General features: G+C 36.0%; 1 protein-coding gene, 1 non-coding gene and 1 pseudogene across 3 annotated transcripts; 1 reads left to right on the forward strand and 2 right to left on the reverse strand.

The window, feature by feature from the left end:
- The first annotated feature begins 3,178 nt into the window (after window positions 1–3,178).
- LOC145595612 (protein At-4/1 pseudogene) lies at window positions 3,179–5,452 on the forward strand (annotated as a pseudogene). The gene is made up of 2 exons (XR_014102980.1): window positions 3,179–3,935; window positions 5,030–5,452. The product of XR_014102980.1 is annotated as a protein At-4/1 pseudogene (transcript).
- Window positions 5,453–9,700: 4,248 nt separating this feature from the next.
- On the reverse strand, window positions 9,701–9,915 carry LOC145596374 (small nucleolar RNA U3). The gene has a single exon (XR_014103216.1). It is a non-coding gene; the product is annotated as a small nucleolar RNA U3 (small nucleolar RNA).
- Window positions 9,916–10,872: 957 nt separating this feature from the next.
- Window positions 10,873–17,625, reverse strand: LOC145594693 (uncharacterized). The gene is made up of 11 exons (XM_081651027.1): window positions 17,497–17,625; window positions 17,144–17,201; window positions 16,747–17,020; window positions 16,488–16,636; window positions 15,464–15,667; window positions 15,206–15,373; window positions 13,910–14,299; window positions 13,141–13,220; window positions 12,633–12,996; window positions 12,143–12,355; window positions 10,873–11,411 (listed from the first exon to the last, which is right to left on the reverse strand). The coding sequence occupies exons 2-11, from the start codon at window positions 17,186–17,188 to the stop codon at window positions 11,082–11,084; spliced, it is 2,217 nt and encodes a 738-aa protein (XP_081507153.1). The 5' UTR covers window positions 17,189–17,201; window positions 17,497–17,625; the 3' UTR covers window positions 10,873–11,081.
- Window positions 17,626–22,732: the final 5,107 nt, after the last annotated feature.

Consider the following 22,732-nt stretch of genomic DNA (forward strand, 5'->3'; position numbering starts at 1 on the left):
AAAAATAAATTGATGTAATTACATACATGAAAGGGTGATAATTGAGCTAGAATCTCACTTGATCACAAGTGACAATGAGAGATTAACCAACTATACAGAGTAAACCGAGCTTTAATCATAATATTACACAGACACCCAAGCGGAATTACGCTTTACATTTTTTATAAATTGATTTGCATAATAAGAAGAAAATACCTTAGGCTATTGAAATGAAGTGTCAAGTGTCGACCACTGAAATTAGCCTCAGACGACTCTGCAAATTCCAACATAAAAAAGGAAATTAATGAAAATAACAGAACAAATGATGCTATTGATCAAGTTTTTAAGTTATTATATAGGGTGGTTTTGGGATTAGTCTGAATAGGTTTTTCATTTGTATTATTAGCTTTACAAACTTTAAACGTATTGTTCGTGCCTCATAAGTTGACATTTAAGAAATTGACAACCCCTTAAAAAAAAATGGAACATTTAGGTGATTTTTTAATCACTCCACGACAATAGCTACTACCACAAATCAATAAAATGAGGATATTTTCAAAGCAAAACACCTTTGCTTGATTACTCGACCGCAATAAGTTCAAACAAAATTCAATGAAATACAAGTATGTAAACTTTTAGAACTTTTTACAACTTTGCGGCATAATATGGTTAGTTTTATAGTGAAAGGTTGAGTAGTAGTACTAATGTCACTCATATTAATTCAGCCATTAATTCCACAAATTTAGCCAGAAAAAAGTGAACTGTTAACTAGGCAATTCAATAGTGTAGTCTATTTTTTTTTTTCGGCAATTCAAATTATTACTCTTTAAATGATTGAATAATTTAGTCAGTCAAAAATTGAAAATATTGTAGTCACAATCTTCATAACGATTACTTATTCAACTAATTTATAATCATCTCAATTATTGTATTTAATAAAATTGATTATACATCAAGGCAATTAAATGATTTTATTTCACAATCAAGACAATTAAAACCCAAAATTCACTTAGGATGCTTCTCAAAATCATAGATCGGTTACCTCTTCTTGATATCAAAATTAAAGAATTGGGACTTTATTTGGATTGTTTGTGTTTCGTTAAATACTATGAGTATTCACCATCAAAGGATTGATAGAGGAAGAAGAGGAACCTTGTTTTATATTTCTTTGTTTTCATTTTTCAATTTTAAAGGAAACTAAAAGAATTGTATTTGATCTCACAATATTGTATTGTACTTCGACTACTTCCTATGTTTCTCATATTTAGGATTTTTTTTAAAATAAAGATATCAATTGCTATTTTAATAGGGTGAATCAATATAAATATTGCTATTTTAATAAGGTGAATAAGGTGATATGGTTTGATGATGTAGCATTGATGTGGTAATTTCGCTGACTTGGCTTATTTAGGGGGGAAATTAACACGTGGCGGATTGTAACACCTTGCATTGGAGTTTTAATATATATATTGATACACGAAATCGGAGCAATTTAGGAGGTGTCGGGAGCTGGTGTTGGAAATTCACGGAACACTACGGGATGAATCCCGGGATCATATAATATTCTGTGGACCCATATATGAGCATTATCCGGCAACGTAAAGGCCCCGTGAGAGTTTATAGCCAATACAAGAGGCATGTACGAAAACGGGTAAAATGACCATTTAAAGCAACTTGGATAGTTCCACCTACCCAATTAAATTCTCGGAAGGTATTAGAGACCATGATAAACATCCCGACAATTGGGTCAGTGGAACCATCCAATATGCCCTTAAACGGTCATTTTACCCGTTGACAACTTGAAATGATTTCGTAAAATTAAGTCTACCACGGCTGTTTATGACAACATATAATGATCATATGAGGTTTCAAACGGAATTATATGACCCCGAGATTTATCCCTTAGGGTTTCAAAACTTTTCGCCATCGAGACCCGAAACCTCAAAATTTCCTCAAAAAGTGTGGATCATAACCTTCAATTTTGTAATTTTTTGACCTTCTTACGCCCAGGACTAAAAAATTCCAAGATGTTTACCATGGTCCCTAATACCCTCCGAGAGTACAATTGGGTCGGTGGAACCATCTGATATGCCCTTAAACGGTCAATGACCCGTTCACAACTTATAGTGATTTTGTAAACTCAAGCCTACCACGGACGTTTATGACAATATATAATGATCATATATGGTTTCAAACGGCATTATATGACCCCGACATGTATCCCTTAGGATTTCAAGGCTTTTCGCCACCGTGCCCCGAAACCTCAAAATTTCCTCAAAAAAAGTGCCAATTTTGTAATTTTTTGACCTTTTTTTCGCCCGCAAATAAAAAGTGTCGCGATGTTTACCGTGAACCTTAATATCCTCTTGGAGTCCCTCCGTCCCAAAAAGAACGACCCATTTGGGAGGTTTACGCGGGTATTAAGAAACTTATTTGGAAGTACAAATGCATTGGAAAACATGAGTGGGCAATAATTTGCAATAAATACATAGAGAGAGAAAATCCCACTCCTAATAAACCTTTGGGTTTTAATCGTTGTTCTATACATGCAGTAAAAATGAAGAGAGAGAAAGAGGGGTCAAAAATATTAATTGTGGGAGGAGAGAGGAAAAAAGTGTAGAAATTTAGAAAGTAGATGGCACAAATATCTGAAAAAATAGAAGGGTAAAATTGGAAGAAAGAGCTAGATGACAAAAATATTTGAGGTTATATTGGTAATTTTGTAATATTTGATCGAGATCAAGCCTCGACGACCCTCAATCAAAAATTCTAGACAAAGGTCTACATCAACAATCTTTGATTGAGATCAAGCCACATTGATCGGCCCTCAATCAAGAACCCAAATCAAAGTTGTTCATCAACATATTTAAACGAGATCAAGCCTTAACAACCCTCAATTAAGAATCCAAGTTAATCCGTAATCAAGTACAAGTCAAAGTGGAGATCGAATCAGATTATCAAATAAAAATTGTCCCTAAAATTATCAAGTATATAAAACTAATATTTTGTATCATTTATTATGAATAAATATTTTAAAGATTAAAATTTGTGTTTACAGAAGTATATATTTTACGGTATAATAGATCATATTGCCTATTGCTCATTCAAAATTAGTTATCACATTTATCTTGATGAAGTTATATAATTATACTCCCATTTTACAAAAGTCCATTTTAATTACCAGTAATTGACCGAAAAGCCCATACTGCTATTAAAAATGGCGGCAACGAGCGATGAAGAAATGGAGAAGTTACTCTCTCTCGCTGATCAAATCTCCAACGATTTCGAAAATGGCATCAATGAAATTCAAACCCTAAAATCCAACTTCAATGCCGAAATCAATCATCGTCAATCTCTCCAGCTCACCTGCTCCACTTTGAAGAGAGAGAATGAAAGATTGAAGAACCTCCATCTCGAAACCCTAAATAATCTTATGCTTCAACTACAACAAAGAGGAAATTCTCACAATTTGAAAGAGGAATTGCAGAACTTAACCACCGAATCAATTAAAATTGCGGAAGATCATCGGAAAACTGTTGAATCGTTGAAGCGCAATCACGAGGAAGAAGTTAGGGTTTTGGAGGTTCAAATTGGGGAGATTTCGCGCCAAAAAACAGCGGATGAAGCGACGATTTATCAGCTGCATCATGAGCTGATTTCGTTACGGAATCGATTGAAGGATGTGGAGGAGAAGAGTCGAGGAGAGATTGAGGATTTGAGAGACTGTATATTTGCAGAGCAGGAAGAGAAGAAGGAATTGAGTAAGAAAGTTAGGGATCTGGAGAAGGAATTGCTCGTTTCGAAGACGAAAGCGGCTGATCAACAGTTTTCTTCATCGGATAAGCAGATGGATTTGCTGAAGCAGAAAATGATGAAATTGAGGAGGGAAAATGAAGCTCTTAAAAAACAGCTCATTGCTGCTTCTAAGCAGAGCTAAAAGAGGATACTTCAAATAGGTAAACAATCAGAAAACATTCCTTTGTTTTGGGTATTGAATTTTGTTTTTAGATGGATTAGAATATATATATATATGCATGTAGATGTACTGGTTTATGGAGTAATTTGATCATACACTTCGTATTAGATATGAATAATATGACAATGTTGTGGAATTGCTAGTTAATTCGTGATTTGAAATGACGAATAATAGTACATTGTTACTTTTACAATATACAGATTAATATTGATCAAAAGGAAGCAGAGTAGATATATACAATGAGATGATAGAGTACTAGCACAGCTTTGTGGCAATTGGTTTTCTTTAGCATGTAAAGACTAGATAAGATGTATTCAGGGCCATTATCTGTGTGCTGTATAACAACGAGCCAACACTTTGGTGTTGGTTTTCTTTAAATGTTGAGCTGTAGTGCTCCTCGAATATGTTTTTTTTTCTCTCTCGTATTCTAGGATATGTTGGATCTAAGATGACTTAACTGCATTGCTCACAGAGTGTCTGTATCCTGAAGTCTTTTATCAACTGTTATTGCTGTTATGATAGTGATTGTCTACTAGCTAGTTAGTTCCTTTTGGTGCTAGCCTGTTTAGGAGACGCCCCACCCAAAAGGAAGGGGAGCGAGGGGGGATAAGAGAGAATGGGGGATAATAGAGAATGGGGGTTGCCTGCCTGTGTTTAGTATATGACTATAGAAGACCAAAGTGAAGGCTTACTTGCATAGGTGTTGGGTGCAAGCATTGTTCTTGTGAATCTAACTTCTCGAGCTCACATCCTTTGTTTCAGATTTTGTAGTTATCTAAAGCTTCATTGATGAAAGATTATATGCCCAACTCATACTTAATTGACAAAGATAGTTATTATCATACACAGAAAACTATAGAACAACAAAGTTGGCAAAAAAATGCTATTACAATGAGTTTGTATAAATAGTCCTTTTGGCCAATGTGTGCATACCATATTTGGTTTTTATCTTATGTTTCCCATCCATAGGCCATAGTTAATACTTCGTAAGTTCATATCACTTATTCAGATTTTTATAGCATTTTCCATGTCATTACTAGATGATCGTGTATCTACTTATTCCTGAACCTGCAGGTTGCAGCCTAGTTACCTTCACCTTGAAAAAGGCATCTCTGCCCTGTGTAGAGTGTCATCTCAAAACCTAGGGTGATTGCAAGAGCGACATACCTGAAAGCTAAACAGAGTTAAGGACATGAGGTGATTGCAAGAACCTCTTATCTGAAAGCTAAACTTGATGACCATCAATCCATCTCTACGCCATATCTCATAGGGCAAAGGATTTACTGGGAGGGTAACTATTATCTGCAATTTTCTTAGGTGTTTTTTTTTTTCCTGGTTAGAGAGTTAAAAATATGCTGGATTGGTATTCTTTTCGTAAAATGAACACTATTTTTTTTTATGCTCTGGGGAATAGTACTTATAAAAGCATAACATACTTTTTAGATATTCTGATTATCACAATAGGCATAACATGTCTGCTTATATAGGCTTCAGATTTTGGTAATGGTATGATCAACTCAGATATGCTATATGAAGTAGGTTGCAGAAATTAAAAGGGTTCTTATAAATTTATAATCTTATCATATGCTGAAGTTAAACAATCCCTATTAACTTTGTGTCAGTGAAACTGGTAGTACAAGCAGAGAATGAAATTGTTTCAGTAGTCCTCTTGTTCAGAGAGAGAAATGTAAAGGGGCACGAGGCATGTGCACAAGGGCAAGGCATAAAAACACACTACCCTTAAATAATACCTATTTTTGAAAGTTGAGGGTAGCGTCTTGGCTTGCCTTAGAGCCAACAGCCAAGGCAAGGCCTAGGAAAGCAGCAAAAGCCAAGGTAAGACAAGGCATCTTAAGACATGATAACATAGAGTGGGCAAAGGCATGAATGAGATGGTTCCAGGCACCAAGGACTCTTGAGATTATTATAGTAGTTCTCTTGTTTCAGGCACCAAGATGGTTCCATGCTCAGGCGATCCGGCCATAATCGAATTACTCCGTCTAAATGAAACTTGAGCGTTTTTCATTTATTCAAGCAGCAACACATGATCTGATTAATATCCAAGATTTGCAGTCCCACAAAATCCCTATATTCATCCTTTGATGATCCTTTATCTCTCCTTGGTTTTTCATTTAAATCTCTGGAAAAATTATTCACCTTTACAATTGAATAAAATTGTCCCACATAGATAAATCAAGATATAGTTATCCCATATCGAAACACTAGAAAGAAGGGGTTATTATAAAATTAAATATAAACAAGTGCCTTATTTTTATTTTGTGCTGCATCAGCCTGGCTTTTATACTTGTGCTTGACTATTTTGTTTGCGTTGATTACCTAACGGTTGATGATGTAGGATTGTAGGCTAAGGGCTTGTTCACATTTACTTAATTTCAGTTCAGTTCAGTTCCAATCAGTTCAGTTCATTTCCAATCAGTTCAGCTCCAATTAGTTTAGTTCAGCTTAGTTCAGTAAATATGAACAGGCCCTAACTAATATCAACTAATTCATCTTATCTATTAACTTATACTAAAAGTGAATAACCAGTGACACTTGTCATTACCGGTGAAAAACTTTCTTGCCATTTTTGTTATTGTTTTTTTTTTTTTAAGTAAACTATTTATATCTTATGATATTTTCTTTCTAATTTGACAATCGTATTCTATATATATCTAAATAAAATATTTTTGCATATCTTTTATAACTTTATACGGAGTTATTTTATAATATTATTATAAAAAATATTTAACAACCGTGCATTGCACGGGATTTTAATCTAGTGGTACTATATAGAGCTGTCAATTTGGGTATTCAAGTCGGGTTTGGATCAGGTCGAATTAGGTCTCGAGTTAAATCAGGATCAGATTATGTTGGGTGAATCTAGCTTCAAATCTGGTTCAGGTCGGGTCAATTTCAGTTCAACTTAAAACGGTTCGTTCACCTTTTCGTATATAGGTTGGGTTCAATTCGAGTTAAAATCAGATCGAGTTCAATTTCAGGTTCGGTTTGTGTTGAGTCGGGTTTGGATGGGTTAACAAGATGGTACATTCGGGTTCGGGTTAGTGTTGAGTCGAGTTCTAGTTCAAATTCAATTCTAATAAATATTGATGTGGCCAAGTTGAAATATATATTTACGCCTTCCATAATTTGATCAAGCATCATCAAGATTTTATTAAACTTATATACAAGTAATAGAGGACAAAAGTTATGTAAGCTGAACAAAAGATTTTATTAAATCGAATTGAAGGTTTATAGAATTATACCAGTATATAAGCTGAATAAAAGGTATATAAAATTTTATTAAACCTTCCATGACCCAGGTTCATGTTTTAATTGGGTCGGGTACAAGTTCAGGTTCGGATTGTTTTCGGGTCGGATTAAATCGGTTGACGTTTACTATTAGGTCGGGGCAGGTTCGGGTTCAGGTCATAAAGTATTGGATCAAATGGGTTTTTGGTTAAGATCATGTCAGATCAAGTTAGATTACATGTCACTAGTTTCACCCCATTGTTCGAGTACAGGCTCGGTTCAGATCTTTGTCTGTTAAGGTCAGATTCTCGTGTCGGGTCAATTTTTGACAGCTCTAGCTATTATCCACACTTTTTGAGATAATTTTGAGGTTTCAAGGGGCCCGGTGGCAAAAAGTGTTGAGACCCTATGAGATATATCTCGGGGTCATATAATGCCGTTTGAAACCATATATGATCATTATATGTTGTCATAAACGTACGTGGTAGACTTGAGTTTACAAAATCAATGCAAGTTATGAACGTGTAAAATGACTGTTTAAGAGCATATTGAATGGTTCCACCGACCCAATTGGACACCAGGAGGGTATTAGGGACCATGGTAAACATCTCGGCAATTTTTTATTTCCAGGTGAAAAAAGTTCCAAAAAATTACAAAATTGAAGGCTACAATCCAAGCTTTTTGAGGAAATTTTGGGGTTTTGGGCCCTATAACGAAAAATCTTGAGACCTTAAGGGATACATCTCGGGGTCATATAATGCCGTTTGAAACCATATATAATCATTATATGTTGTCATAAACGTCCATGGTAGGCTTGAGATTACGAAATCACTACAAGTTGTGAATGGTTAAAATGACCGTTTAAGGGCATATATTGGATGGTTCCACCGACCCAATTGGACTCCCGGAGGATATTAGGGACCATGGTAAACATCTCGGCAATTTTTAATTCTGGGTGAAAAAAGGTCAAAAAAATTACAAAATTGAAGGCTATAACCCACGCTTTTTGAGGAAATTTTTTAGGTTTCGGGGCCGGTGGCAAAAAGTGTTGAGACCTTAGGGGATATATCTTGGTGTCATATAATGCCGTTTGAAACCATATATAATCATTATATGTTGTCATAAACGTCCGTGGTAGGCTTGAGTTTACGAAATCACTACAAATTGTAAACAGTTAAAATGACCGTTTCAGGGCATATTAGATGGTTCAACCGACCCAATTGGACTCTCAGAGGGTATTAGGGCCCATGGTAACATCTCGGCAATTTTTTTTTTCCGGGATAAAAAAGGTTTTAAAAAATTACAAAATTGAAGGTTATAATCCACTTTTTTTGATGAAATTTTGAGGTTTTGGGCTTGGTGGCGAAAAGTCTTGAGGCCCTAAGGGTACATCTCGGGGTCATATGATGTCGTTTGAAACCATATATGATCATCATATATTCATATGTTGTCATAAACGTCCGTGGTAGGCTTGAGTTTACGAAATCACTACAAGTTGTGAATGGTTAAAATGACCGTTTAAGGGCATATATTGGATGGTTCCACCGACCCAATTGGACTCCCGGAGGATATTAGGGACCATGGTAAACATCTCGGCAATTTTTAATTCTGGGTGAAAAAAGGTCAAAAAAATTACAAAATTGAAGGCTATAATCCACGCTTTTTGAGGAAATTTTTTAGGTTTCGGGGCATGGTGGCGAAAAGCCTTGAAACCCTAAGGGATACATCTCAGGGTCATATAATGTCGTTTGAAACCATATATAATCATTATATGTTGTCATAAACGTCTGTGGTAGGCTTGAGTTTACGAAATCACTACAAGTTGTGAATGGGTAAATTGACCGTTTAAGGGCATATTGGATGGTTCCACCGACCCAATTGTACTCCCGAAGGGTATTAGGGACCATGGTAAACATCTTGGAAAATTTAAGTCCCGGGCGAAAGAAGGCCAAAAAATCACAAAATTGAAGGCTATAATCCACGCTTTTTGAGGAAATTTTGAGGTTACGGGGTTCGGTGGCGAAATGTTTTGAGACCTTAAGGAATAGATCTCGGGGTCATATAATTCCGATTGAAACCATATACTACACGGACTTGTGATGCACTTGATGTTTCGAAATTCTGCTTTCCTCCGTGGGGCCATTGAAGCTTGATCTCGTCTACAGATGATATTTTGAAGTAGCACGTTGAATACTTATTGTTCTTCTAGATGTTTAGAGGTGTTCTCGAGCATCGACTAGGTACACTTCCATAAATTATAATACGAAATTATGAGCATTATTAACATTGACTAGTTACACTTCCATAAACTATAGAAATTAAGAGCATTATTAGCATATAAACTTATGGTGGATAGAATTCAAAAGCCAATTTCCATTAAGTCTTTTATCTTATGCAATATAATCAAACTTTGTTGTTACAATTACTTTATTCATTCTCTACAAAATAAGAAATAAAAAATTACATTGTTCATAGGCTGCAAAAAGTTTGTTGGGGAGTCTGTCAGACAACCGTGTGACCATCCCAAGCTCACAAAGTAGCTGGGGAACGATCATCTACGGCACCAGAGGTCCGAGAACCAAAGGTAGTTGTTATTCACGCTCTGATCACACGGTCATAATTCATCCACCAGACTTGGTTTTCTGTCTCCTTAGAACTCAAGGATACAAAGGTACGATCCTATAGAACAGATCCTGTTCAAGTAAGGTCGTATCCATCATATGCAGCTCAAGTGTTTATAAACACGGTGTTTACTTTGTAAAATAACAATGTGGGAGCTATAGAGTTGATGTTTTAGAGTTAAACACATTGCATTAACCTATTGAATTTACAAATAACTAATCCCTTTAACCTCGAATTGTTGTCAAGTTTTCTATTATAACTACTGGTTCAGCAACCTCAAGTAGAGATCAAACAGCTTACTTTGTGACAGCAACTTTCCAACCTCAGTCCATCGCTGCATTATACTCGATCCTCATGAACATTACATTTTGGCTTAAATATCTTATTGAGCATAATGGATATCCAGACTAAATCACTGTATAGTAGAACTGGATACCTAATGCAGCTTAGGAGGTTCATGTGTAGTTGTGCACACTACGTTTTCGCGATTTGGCCTGCAGTGATGTTTGCCCTTCACTTGGACATGCCTACATTACTGCAAGGCCTGAAAAAAAAACTATGAGCCATGAGTACAAAACATATTTAAGCTTAATTAGCAAAGTCTTATCAAACATACAAAATAAGTAATGGTGAAATTTATCATTCAGGTGAGCAATGCTAGTGCAGCCCACCACAGACCCAATCTCCAAATTTGATTATCCAACAGCAAACCTGATCTGGCTTACATGGTTGCTGATGTTAATCCCACTTTGAACACATTGTCATAGGTCATCCCACCGATATCATTGGAGCTCCGGGTTCAGAGGTAAAATTATACGGGACAGATCCCACTAAAACAAGGCTGCACTCTGCTGGTCAGGTGATATAATTAAGATACTTGTTCCACTGGCTAATGCGAGATTTTTCTCATGATAGTTTGGCTTAACAGAAGGTTCATCATGACGCATGAGTATCATTCTTGTAACTAGAGATTTTTCTAACTAGAGATGAGCATGATAAGAACAGTAGCAGTTCATCAAGTAACCTACTCTTGCTCTGAAAGGCACCTGTATTTGATTCATTTCGGCTTTGCAAACAATAAAAAGAATGAGAATTCTGATTGCTATTTCTGGGATTGAGCGATTTTATCTAGTTAAATAAAATGTCAAAATTCTAGTACGTATGTACAATGTTTCCCTCAAAATCTACAACAAATCAACAATATATTGTTGGTAACCAAGACAAGTTTAACAGCACTTGAACTTGATTCATTAACTCACTCAAGCTGTTTAGTCCAATTGAAAGGTTCCCAGTCTCGTGCAAATGCAGCGACAGCTTCTTTTTGAACCTCAATTGACTCGTACTGACGACGACGATACATATTTTCATCCTGGGACTGTAGCATACCCCTAATGACATTAAGACCAAAGCTGCTTTTGAACTCTGTTTCATCATCAATTACATGTACAAATCCCCTGCTTAGCCCAAATTCTACGTGGAAGTAGGGGAAGTTCTTGGGGATTGAACCACGAAGCCCTTTCTGACTTGTATCAATCAATTTCTTTGCATTGTGCTGACTCCACTCATCTTCAGCCTCGTCAATGGCCTGCAAAATTAAACCACTCCCTCGTTAATAAAATAAATACATGGATAATAAAATAATTACATCAATTTCTTCCACTTTTCACTCACAAATTAATCTCAATATACAATGTCGCTGAACAAGCAGGGACTAGAATGAGATAGTCACACATCTTTAGCAAATGGCAAGGTATAATTTTGGCTGCTAACTATGTTGGCCAGCCCAGTCAAGACAAGGTGGCATAGTAGTTCCTTGTCTCTCATAGAGCAGCTGAGCTCTAGGCCAGTACCAAAAGCACATACTTAAGTGTTAGGATCCTATCCATTTCTTTCCCTCCAAATAATGATGCATTGACGCCTAAACTAGTTAAAATCAAATCCGCAAAAAAAACCCTATTTAAAAAATGAGATATTGACGTACTTTTAGGAAAGCTTAGTACCAATTTGAAGGAAATAACAAATAAATGAGATGAAGAAAAAAATGGATAAACAAGCATTAGTGACCATAGATTCAGTGTAAGGTAGTAAAATTATCCCAGAACTATTAAAGATCATCATCCTTAAACACTTAACAGCACCACATCAGCTTGGCAAATGAACACACCCCACCATCAAAAATAAATAAGGGGAAGAGAAACGAAATGAAAGTGTATCACATACGCCCATTATCTGGCAGGCACCAATGCAGAGGGGCATACGATTGAGGGACACTTCTAAAATTCTAGTCATGTAAATTATATTGAGCAGAAAACTGACCTTTTTAAAATAAAGAGGAGCTTCTTTTGCAATGTCTTTTGGCAAAGGAATGCACTCAATTAAGCAATGGCGGCGTTGCTGCGCCAACCAAAGCACTGTTTCCAAAAAGATCATTTCTTTGTCTTGCTTAGCAGCCATCATGATGAGGCACTTCTTGAAGTTACGGATTTCTTCCCAAACATTATCATCTACCATTCTCGTGGCCAATTCATGCTGTTTAGATGAACACACAGATACTTAGAATTACAAAGACCAAACAACAAAACCAGATCTATGATTAAAAGTTTAAAACACCACATCCAATAAATATATTTTTTGATGTAATTAGCTATAAGTCTATAACCTATAATCATGCATATAAATATGTATAAAACCGTTATCATTGACAATAATATATAAGGCTGGATACAATTTTATGCATTATATTTGTTGATAATTAAATATCAGGAAGCTAAAAATGTCAACTTATACATAGGAAAAACAATTGTACCTGTAATGTTGATATGCAGCAATGGCCAGGGGCAACAGGCTGGAATTGTGGTAGCATTAGGTAAGTAAAATTAGCTATAGCCACAACAAGATGTTTAGGTCTATTTGGGTTCTCAAAACAGAATTGGCATCGCTCCTGTTGAGTAACAATGCGCTTTGCCACATTTTGCTTAGAATGTGATCTGTTGTCATTGACTGCACCTTTCCTCTTGCTCTTCTTAGCTGGTGCTCCATCATAGTCATATTCATCATCAGCCTGAGTTGACAAACTATATTTCTGATTTTTCATAATTGTTTGAGCCAAATGCCTATCACCATCATCTTCTCTCCCCTTCTGTTGCAGCTGTTTCTCTTGCACAACATATCTAATAAAATAAATAATAAATGTACCCGGTTACAATGATTCACTTCAAGATGATGCCACAATTCCAGACAATGTCCACGAGGTTTAAAGGCAACTTTGCACTTCAAGTAAGAACAAGAGAAAAGAGAAATGATGTAATGTATACCTGCTCGAACTGACATCATTTCTTAGTTTCACTAATCTCTCCCCTGCATCGTGATCCAATTTATTGTTTTCAGCTTCTCTCTGGCAAAAATAAAGACAGACAGCTCCAGTTAAAGCAAAGCCATTGATGCCAAACTCTATAGCTTACAGAGAGAAATTATTAGGGAAGGGGGAGGAGTACTTTTGCGATATATAAAACAGCAAAGACACATCAATTTTAAACAAGTTCAGAATTTAAAGAACCATCTTGCTATTTAACACCCTACTCTTCACTTTGAACTGCTCCAACAACAAATAGATATCTTGCCTATGTTCTTTCCAATAAACATTATAATAACAAATCCAAGCCAATTAAAAGTAAATTCATTATTCTGCATGAAAAAGAAGTACATGCAATTATAAAGCTTCTAGGGCATTTGCCCACCTTTAAATCAGATCTCCTAAGATCCTCCCAAATTTTGCTCCACACAAATTTGTTTATATCAAAGAAAAATAGGGCCGAATAAGAGCAGGATACTCATCGGCCTCATTATAGCGTCATTTAGAGATTCAGCCTATCCATATACCATATTATATTCTACATCAGCTGCTCACATATCAGGTTATGAACTTAAACTTGTAACAGCTTGCCAATTAACCCAAATCGTCACTGTTTACCTTTTCTGTTGAATAAAAAGTGTTTGTTTTTGTGTGTGAGGGGGTAGGGGTGGGGGGAAATACATCAGATACACCACTGAGGTCAAAGATATAAAAATGTAAAAGAATCTCACCAGAAGTTTCTCAGCTTCCTCATGTTTGCCTTTCAGCCTTAGCTGCATAGCTTTAGCAGCGAGTTGATTAGCACTCAGAGGCTGCTTATCTTCACCAGATATCTTTATTACCGAATCAGAATTTACCTCTCGAATAGTATCAGATTTTGAGCTCGAGGCATCTAGAGAGTCACCTTTGGCTTTTTTGTGCTGGTTCATGAATTCACTCATAAAATTCCCATCATTAGAAAAGCTATTTAGGCTAGAAAGTGCATTTGAGACCACAGCAGCATCCTCACTTCTCATTTTTTGACCTTTTTTTCTACCCCAGGATAAAGAATCATGACTTTTAGGTGCTTTCATCTCAGGATGACGGGCAGACATATTCCTCGTATTTTCATGCCCGATATCCTGTTAAAAAAAAAAGGATGTTAAATTATGTGAATTTTCAAATATGGCATATTAAGCTGGACACAACTCTATTAAGTCAGAAGGCCAAATGCCCAAGGTACATCTATTACATAATGAATAAAACCAAAAGAATTGTTCTTCTCATAATAACTGTATACATTCTTGAGAATGTCCGTTGCAACCCAACAGTGACATGATACATAATGTTACTGGTAATACTTCCTCAACATTAAAGTAGTTGCAAATGTTTCACTTTTGCAGCTTATTTGAAAAAAAAAATATTAGAAAAATTAAACATCGAGACTAGTCCAACAAAATTTTTAATGATCTCATTTGTTATTTACTCCCGTTGTTTTATTAGTTGTTTCACATAGAACTTTAACCACTGATATCTTTAATTACTTTTTAATCAATTTTAACATTTTGATAATTAGAAAATACGAAGTACAAATTAGACAAATCCATTTATATATTACACTATAAAATTGTTTAATAAGTTAACAAAAAAAATATAGTCAAAAGTACAACATATGAATAGTGTACAAAGTCAAATGGAACGACTATAAATAATGGAGGGAGTATAATTAGTATAAAATTGAAACATTATATATGAATCGTGTACAAAGTCGAATGGAACGACTATAAAATAATGGAGGGAGTATAATTAGTATATAATTGAAACATTATTTATGAATCGTGCAAAAGTCAAATATTTACAAGCATTTGTAGTATATTACAATATTGGCAACGCCAACTTAAGCAAGACCATTTCGAAGTGAACTGACAGCATCATACACAGTGCAGTTGTATGGCTAACAGGATATATAAAAAAATCTCATATAAATCGATAACTCATATCAGACTAGGTAATTGAGCTAGTCAGTGACGTGTAAATTAATAACTCACCTTTTCAGCACCCCTTTTACTTTCATTGTTTGAGTCTGATTTAGCTTCCCCACCTGCTCCCATCCTTCGAGATTTTATAGCATGCAAATGAGCACGAGGAGCAGCAGCACTATGAGATGCCACAGACACTGCAAGATGACCAAGAGATCCCCACCTTTCTTGAACAACCTGAAAAAAAGTAATTGCCATCGTTAATATAAGGGGAAAAATTGGCTAACAATTAGCATGACCCTAAAATTTTGTGGATGTGCAACATACCTCTTTAACATTTCGCCCTTCACGTGCTGCTTGCTCCTGAGCACGCTTTAACGCCTTCATTCTCCAGCTTGCTCCACCATCCCCCACTACAGAAGATGACAAAAGTTGGTCACTACTGGACTTTGTTTGATCTTCATCTTCAGGATAGCCACTTCCATTGTCCCTCAGATAAGGATTCAGTTCTCTGGGATTTTTTTTTGGCATCTGATGAAAAAGCAGATAAGTTAATTCTCATATGTTACATTAGTTCTCCAGAAATATACTTCATTAATTGAATTCTCCAAAAATATGCTTTAATGATTGAGCTCTCCAAATATATTAACTATAACAAATTCAAAGGTAAAGTTAGAGGTAACATGCAGCTAAGAAGCAAGCTCCAAAATTATATGACACAACAATGTCATGTGCATGTCCAATCAAACAGCCGGAACTCCCTTGCCTAAGAACATTGCAGCTTTATAATCTTAAGCCATTTGTCCATTACACTCTTAAAGTCTTTCTGAATAAATTATGTCAATGGTTTAGATTCATACTATAACTTGCACAGTAGGTGGGTAACTGGGTATATACTATCCTGCTAGTTAGGTAATCTACTCTGCAGCAATTTTGGTGCTTTCATGCAATTAATTTTAACACTGCATGCAATTATTCTAAATCAACCTTGAATATTTGTAGCCTGTAGGACAATAAGATTTTGTGAAACCTTTTTGATGTACCTTCATTGTCTTAAATATTTATATTACTGCTCAAACAAGGTTTTTGTAATTGATAAACGTGTGCATAGAGCTGGTTGCAAGTTTTCATCATACTGTTTGTAATAGGTAATCTAACTAATTTCCCACACATAATAGATCACTTTGTCAATGAGAAATATTAATTAATAATAGCTGCTTGAAACCAAGACCATTGCAATTATGCAGACCATCAAATAACTAAATGAAGCCAGCATCAGTGTTGATCTTTGACTTCACCAATGACATCAACCATGACTCGTGAGAAATGTCAAAGGTTTCGTTTAGCCTACCTCTTCACTTCCGGACTCTAGTGGCTTCTCCTCATGCGCTGGCTGAGCACTATTGCCTGCTCTTTCAGCTGGTCTACACATCCAGTCCAACCCCATCTCTTTTCTCACAATATCAATGTTACTTGTAGAGCTAGGACCTTTAGCATCATCTATGTTCAATTCAACAACAAAAAAACATTAGTTAACCACATTTCAATATTCAGGCATGAAAACCACAACTCTACACCAATAAGCAATCTAAAATAGTGTAAATATTTACCAGACACATCCGAGTCGTCATATTTTCGATCTTTCTCTTTACCCTTACTCCTCTGCTTCCTCCTTCCTCTACTATCATCCTCATCACTCTCAGAATCTGAATACTCATCAGAAGAGTACCATTTCTTTTTCCTAAACCTTTTCCTAATTTTCTCATGTCCTTCATCATCTGAGCTACTATATTCAGAACCCTTTTTCTTCCTCCTACTCTTTTCTTTCTTGCTACTCGATTTTCGACCGCCTTTCCTAAATTCACTCGATTCTTCGATTTTCCCCTGAGACAAAAGGGAATGCGTTTCGCCAACGTAAAAATCAATCACAATTACTCTCAAAACTCACAAGTCACAACAAATAAGGAATTAACAAAGAAAAACATATATAAATAACAAGTAATTTACCTTATCAACCTGATCCCGTGAAATAAGCTTAACTCCTGATAGCATGTTGCAACTCAACCTGAAAATACAAAAAAGTCGCTTCAATCAACAAGCAAATTTTACCCTAATTTTCCCTCCAATTACTCTCTCTCCTCTCTCACTGTTCTTTCAATAGAGATGATGATGAGGAAGATGAAAATGAGGAAGATAATAAACCCCTGAAATCCGTGCTGCAATAAAACCAAACAATAATTCCCAATTACAACAAAATTCCCCAATTAAACCCTAATTTTTGGTGCAAACCCTAATTTTCGCAAACATAAGCAAATAACATCAATTCAGTGTAATCAACTATTGCCTAATTCGTCAATTACCTTTTTCAATTGAAGTACCTTGGAAAATCACTGGGAAAAACGGACAGCAATGGCTTCAATTTCGAAAGAGGGGAAAGAACAGGGAAGAGAGGAGAGAGTAAATGTAAATGGAGGGAATTGAGGGAAAACCATAGAGAGTGGTTTTAAGTGAGCATGTGACATACAGGTGGTTGAAAAGTTAGCTAGTTGTTGAATTTTCTTCTATTTTTTTTAGAATTTTACAGCTAATAGCTAGTTTGCCAAACACTCATATTGAAATATTTATTTTCACAGCTAACAGTTACACATAAAGCTAACAGCTACCTCTACAGTTATATTTTGCCGAACACACCCTATGTCATTGTGAAGAAAAAAAAAAATTTGATTAAGGTATGATTTTGTTAAAAATAAAAAATAAAAAAAATTTAAGGAGGTTTCTTGCAAAAAAAAATTGCCTAAAAAAGGTTTTTTTTTTTTTTTTTTGTCAAATTTCCTTTTATTTAAGTTGAAATAGTTTGGTCATACAAAATATCTTCTTATGTACTTGTTGACAATTTGGCTTCTAATTTATATGCATCTCTATCTTTGTGGGAAAAAAAAAAAAGCTTTCTATTTTGTCTTTTGTAATACGTACAGTAGTAATTTTCATAGAATCGTGCATAGATATGAGCCTATAATCCACACTTTTTGAGGAAATTTTGAGGTTTTAGGGCCCGGTGGCAAAAAGTGTTGAGACAATAGGGGATATATCTCGGGGTCATATAATGTCGTGTGAAACCATATATGATCATTATATGTTGTCATAAACGTACGAGGTAGGCTTGACTAAATCACTGCAAGTTGTGAACGGGTAAAATGACTGTTTAAGGGCATATTGTATGGTTCCACCGACCCAATTAGACTCCCGAAGGTTATTAGGGACAATGGTAAACATCTTGGTAATTTTATTTCCGAGCGAAAAAAGGTTAAAAAATTACAAAATTAAAGGCTATAATCCACGCTTTTTTTAGGAAATTTTGAGGTTTAAGGGCCTGTGGCGAAAAGCCTTGAGACCCTAAAGGATACATCCCAGGGTCATACAATGTCGTTTGAAACCATATATGAATAATATGATCATTATATGTTGTCCTAAACGTCCGTGGTAGGATTAAGTTTACAAAATCAGTGCAAGTTGTGAACACGTAAAATGACCGTTTAAGGGCATATTGGTTGGTTCTCATATTGGTTGGTTCCACCGAACCGATTGGACTCTTAGAGGGTATTAGGGATCATGGTAAACATCTCAACAATTTTTATTTTCAAGGAAAAAAGGTCAAAAATTACAATATTGAAGGCTATAAATCACGCTTTTTTAGGAAATTTTGAAGTTTTGGGGTCTGGTGACGAAAAATGCTAAGACCCTAGGGAATATATCTCGGTCATATAATACCGTTTGAAACCATTTATGATCGATCATTATATGTTGTCATAAACGTACGTGATACGCTTGAGTTTATGAAATCACTACAAATTGAGAACAGGAAAATGACCGTCTAAAGGGCATATTGGATGGTTCCACCGACCCAATTTGACTCCAGGAGGATATTAGGGACCATGATAAACAGCTCGGCAATTTTTATTTACGGGCGAAAAAAGGTAAAAAAATTATAAAAGTTGAAGGCTATAATCCACGATTTTTAAGGAAATTTTGAGGTCTCGGGGCCCGGTGGCGAAAAGACATGAAACCCTAAGGGATACATCTCGGGTTTATATAATGTCGTTTGAAACCATATATGATCATTATATATGTGTCATAAACGTCCGTGGTAGGCTTGATTATACGAAATCACTACAAATTGTGAACAAGTAAAATGACCGTTTAAGGACATATTGGATGGTTCCACTGGCCCAATTTAATTCCCGGAGGATATTAGAGATCATGGTAAACAACTCGGCAATTTTTATTTTTGGTCGGAAAAAGGTCAAAGAATTACAAAATTGAAGGATATAATCAACGCTTTTTGAGGAAAATTTGAGGTTTCGGAGCACGGTGGTGAAAATCTTTGAAACCCTAAGGGATACATCTCGAGGTTATATAATATCGTATGAAACCATATATGATCATTATATGTTGTCATAAACATCAGTGGTAGGCTTGAATTTACGAAATCACTGCAAATTGTGAACGGGTAAAATGACCGTTTAAGGACATATTTGATGGTTCCACCGACCCAATTCGACTCCCGGAGGATATTAGGACCATGGTAAACATCTCGGAAATTTTTATTTTCGGGCGAAAAAAAGGTCAAAAAGTTACAAAATTGAAGGTTATAATCCACACTTTTTGAGGAATTTTGAGGTTCTGGGGCCCGGTGGCGAAAAGCCTTGAGACCATAAGAGATACATCTTGGGGTCATATAATTCCGTTTGAAACCACATGTGATCATTATATGTTATCATAAAAGTCCGTGGTAGGCTTGAGTTTACGAAATCACTGCAAATTGTGAATGGGTAAAATGACCGTTTAAGGGCATATTGGATGGTTCCACCGACCGAATTCGACTCCCAGAGGATATTAGGGACCATGGTAAACATCTCGACAATTTTTATTTTCGGGCGAAAAAAGGTCAAAAAAATTACAAAATTGAAGGTTATATCCACGCTTTTTGAGTAATTTGAGGTTTAAGACCCCGGTGGCGAAAATCCTTGAGACCCTAAGGGATACATCTCGGGGTATAATGTCGTTTGAAACCACATATGTTCATTATATGTTGTCATAAACGTCCGTGGTAGACTTGAGTTTACGAAATCACTTCAAGTTGTTAACGGGTAAAATGACCGTTTAAGGGCATATTAGATGGTTCCACCGAACCAATTGGACTCATAGAGTGTATTAGGGACCATGGATAACATCTCAAAAATTTTTATTTACGGGCGAAAATGTAAAAAAAATTACAAAATTGAAGGCTATAATCCACGCTTTTTGAAAAAATATTGAGGTTTCAGGGCACGAACGCGAAAAGCCTTTAAACCCTAAGGGATACATCTCAAAGTCATATAATTCTGTTTGAAACCATATATGATCATTATAAGTTGTCATAAACGTCCGTGGTAGGCTTGAGTTTACGAAATCACTGCAAATTGTTAATGGGTAAAATGATCGTTTAAGTGCATATTGGATGGTTCCACCGACCCAATTCGAGTCCCGGAGGATATTAGGGACCATGGTAAACATCTCGGCAATTTTTATTTTCGAGCGAAAATAGGTCAAAAAAATTACAAAATTGAAGGCTATAATCCACATTTTTTGAGGAATTTGAGGTTTCGGGGTCTAGTGGAGAAAAGCCTTGAGACCCTAAGAGATACATCTCAGGGTCATATAATTTCGTTTGAAACCACATATGATCATTATATGTTATCATAAACGTTTGTAGTAGGCTTGAGTTTACGAAATCACTTCAAGAATGGGTAAAATGACCATTTAAGGGCATATTGGATGGTTCCACCGAACCGATTGAACTCTCTGAGGGTATAAGGGACCATGGTTAACATCTCAGAAGTTTTTATTTTCAGGCGAAAAAAGGTCAAAAAAATTACAAAATTGAAGGCTATAATCCATGCTTTTTTGAGGAATTTTGAGGTTTCGGGGCCCGGTGGCGAAAAGCCTTGAGACCCTAAGAGATACATCTCGGGGTCATGTAATTCCGTTTGAAACCACATATTATCATTATATGTTATCATAAACGTTTGTAGTAGGCTTGAGTTTACGAAATCACTTCAAGTTGTGAACGGGTAAAATGTCCGTTTAAGGGCATATTGGATGGTTCCACTGAACCGATTGAACTCCCTGAGGGTATTAGGGACCATGCTTAACATCTCGTAAATTTTTATTTTCGGACGAAAAAAGTTAAAAAAAATTACAATATTGAAGGCTATAATCCACGCTTTTTTGACGAATTTTGAGGTTTCGGGGCACGGTGGTGAAAAGCCTTGAAACACTAAGGGATACATCTCGGGTTCATATAATCCCGTTTGAAACAATATATGATCATTATATGTTGTCATAAACGTCCATGGTAGGCTTGAATTTACGAAATCACTGCAAATTGTGAACGGGTAAAATGACCGTTTAAGGGCATATTGGATGGTTCCACTGACCTAATTTGACTCTCGGAGGATATTAGGGACCATGGTAAACATCTCTGCAATTTTTATTTTTGGGCGAAAAAAGGTCAAAATTACAAAATTGAAAGCTATAATCCACGTTTTTTGAGGAATTTTGAGGTTTCGGGGGCCAGTGGCGAAAAACCTTGAGACCCTAAGGGATATTTCTCGGGGTCATATAATTCCATTTGAAACCACATATTGATTATTATATGTTATCATAAACGTCCGTGGTAGGCTTGAGTTTACGAAATCACTTCAAACTGTGAACGGGTAAAATGACCGGTTAAGGGCTTATTGGATGGTTCCACCGGACCAATTGGACTCTTGGAGGGTATTAGGGACCATGGTTAACATCTCGTCAATTTTTATTTATGGGCGAAAAAATGTCAAAAAATTACAAAATTGAAGGCTATAATCCATGCTTTTTGAGGAAATTTTGAGGTTTTGGGCCTGATCGATGGCGAAAAGTGGCAAAATTGAAGGCTATAATCTTCCCCATTGTTCGAGTACAGGCTGGGTTTAGATCATTGTCGGTTAAGGTCGGGTCCTCGGGTTGGGTCAATTTTTGACAGCTTTAGGGTCTCAATACTTTTCGTCACCGGGCCCCAAAAACCTCAAAAATTCCTCAAAAACTATGGATATATAGCCTTCAATTTTGTAATTTTTTGACCTTTTTTCGCTCGGAAATAAAAATTGCCGAGATGTTTACCATGGTCCATAATACCCTCCGAGAGTTTAATTTTTTTGAGGGAAACCCTCCGAGAGTTTAATTGGGTGGGTGGAACCATCCAATTTGCTTTTAAATGGTCATTTTACCCGTTTTCGTACATGCCTTTTCACTCTTGTATTGACTATAAGCTCTCACGGGGCCTTTATGTTGCCGGATAATGGTCATATATGGGTTCAAACAATATTATATGATCCCGGGATTCATCCCATAGTGTTCAGTGAAACTCCAACACTAGCTCCCAGCACCTCTTAAATCGCTCCGATTTCATGTATTATAATATGACCAACTTGCATGATAGGACACAATTTACTTAACTTGATAGGTTAGTATGTCACTTGCACAACCACTCTTACGCATCAGCCCACTTATAGTTGACCAAGG

This window comes from Chenopodium album, chromosome 19 (assembly GCF_948465745.1).
Source record: "Chenopodium album chromosome 19, dcCheAlbu1.1, whole genome shotgun sequence".
NCBI classification, from domain to species: domain Eukaryota; kingdom Viridiplantae; phylum Streptophyta; class Magnoliopsida; order Caryophyllales; family Amaranthaceae; genus Chenopodium; species Chenopodium album.

Excerpts from the sequence above, each read along its gene's own strand:
- LOC145594693 (XM_081651027.1), bottom strand. The coding sequence starts at position 17,188 with ATGCTATCAGGAGTTAAGCTTATTTCACGGGATCAGGTTGATAAG. Across the intron at positions 15,668-16,487 it reads TAGAGTCCGGAAGTGAAGAG|ATGCCAAAAAAAAATCCCAG; the intron begins GTAGGCTAAACG and ends CTTTTTCATCAG. Across the intron at positions 14,300-15,205 it reads GTAAAAGGGGTGCTGAAAAG|GATATCGGGCATGAAAATAC; the intron begins GTGAGTTATTAA and ends TTTTTTTAACAG.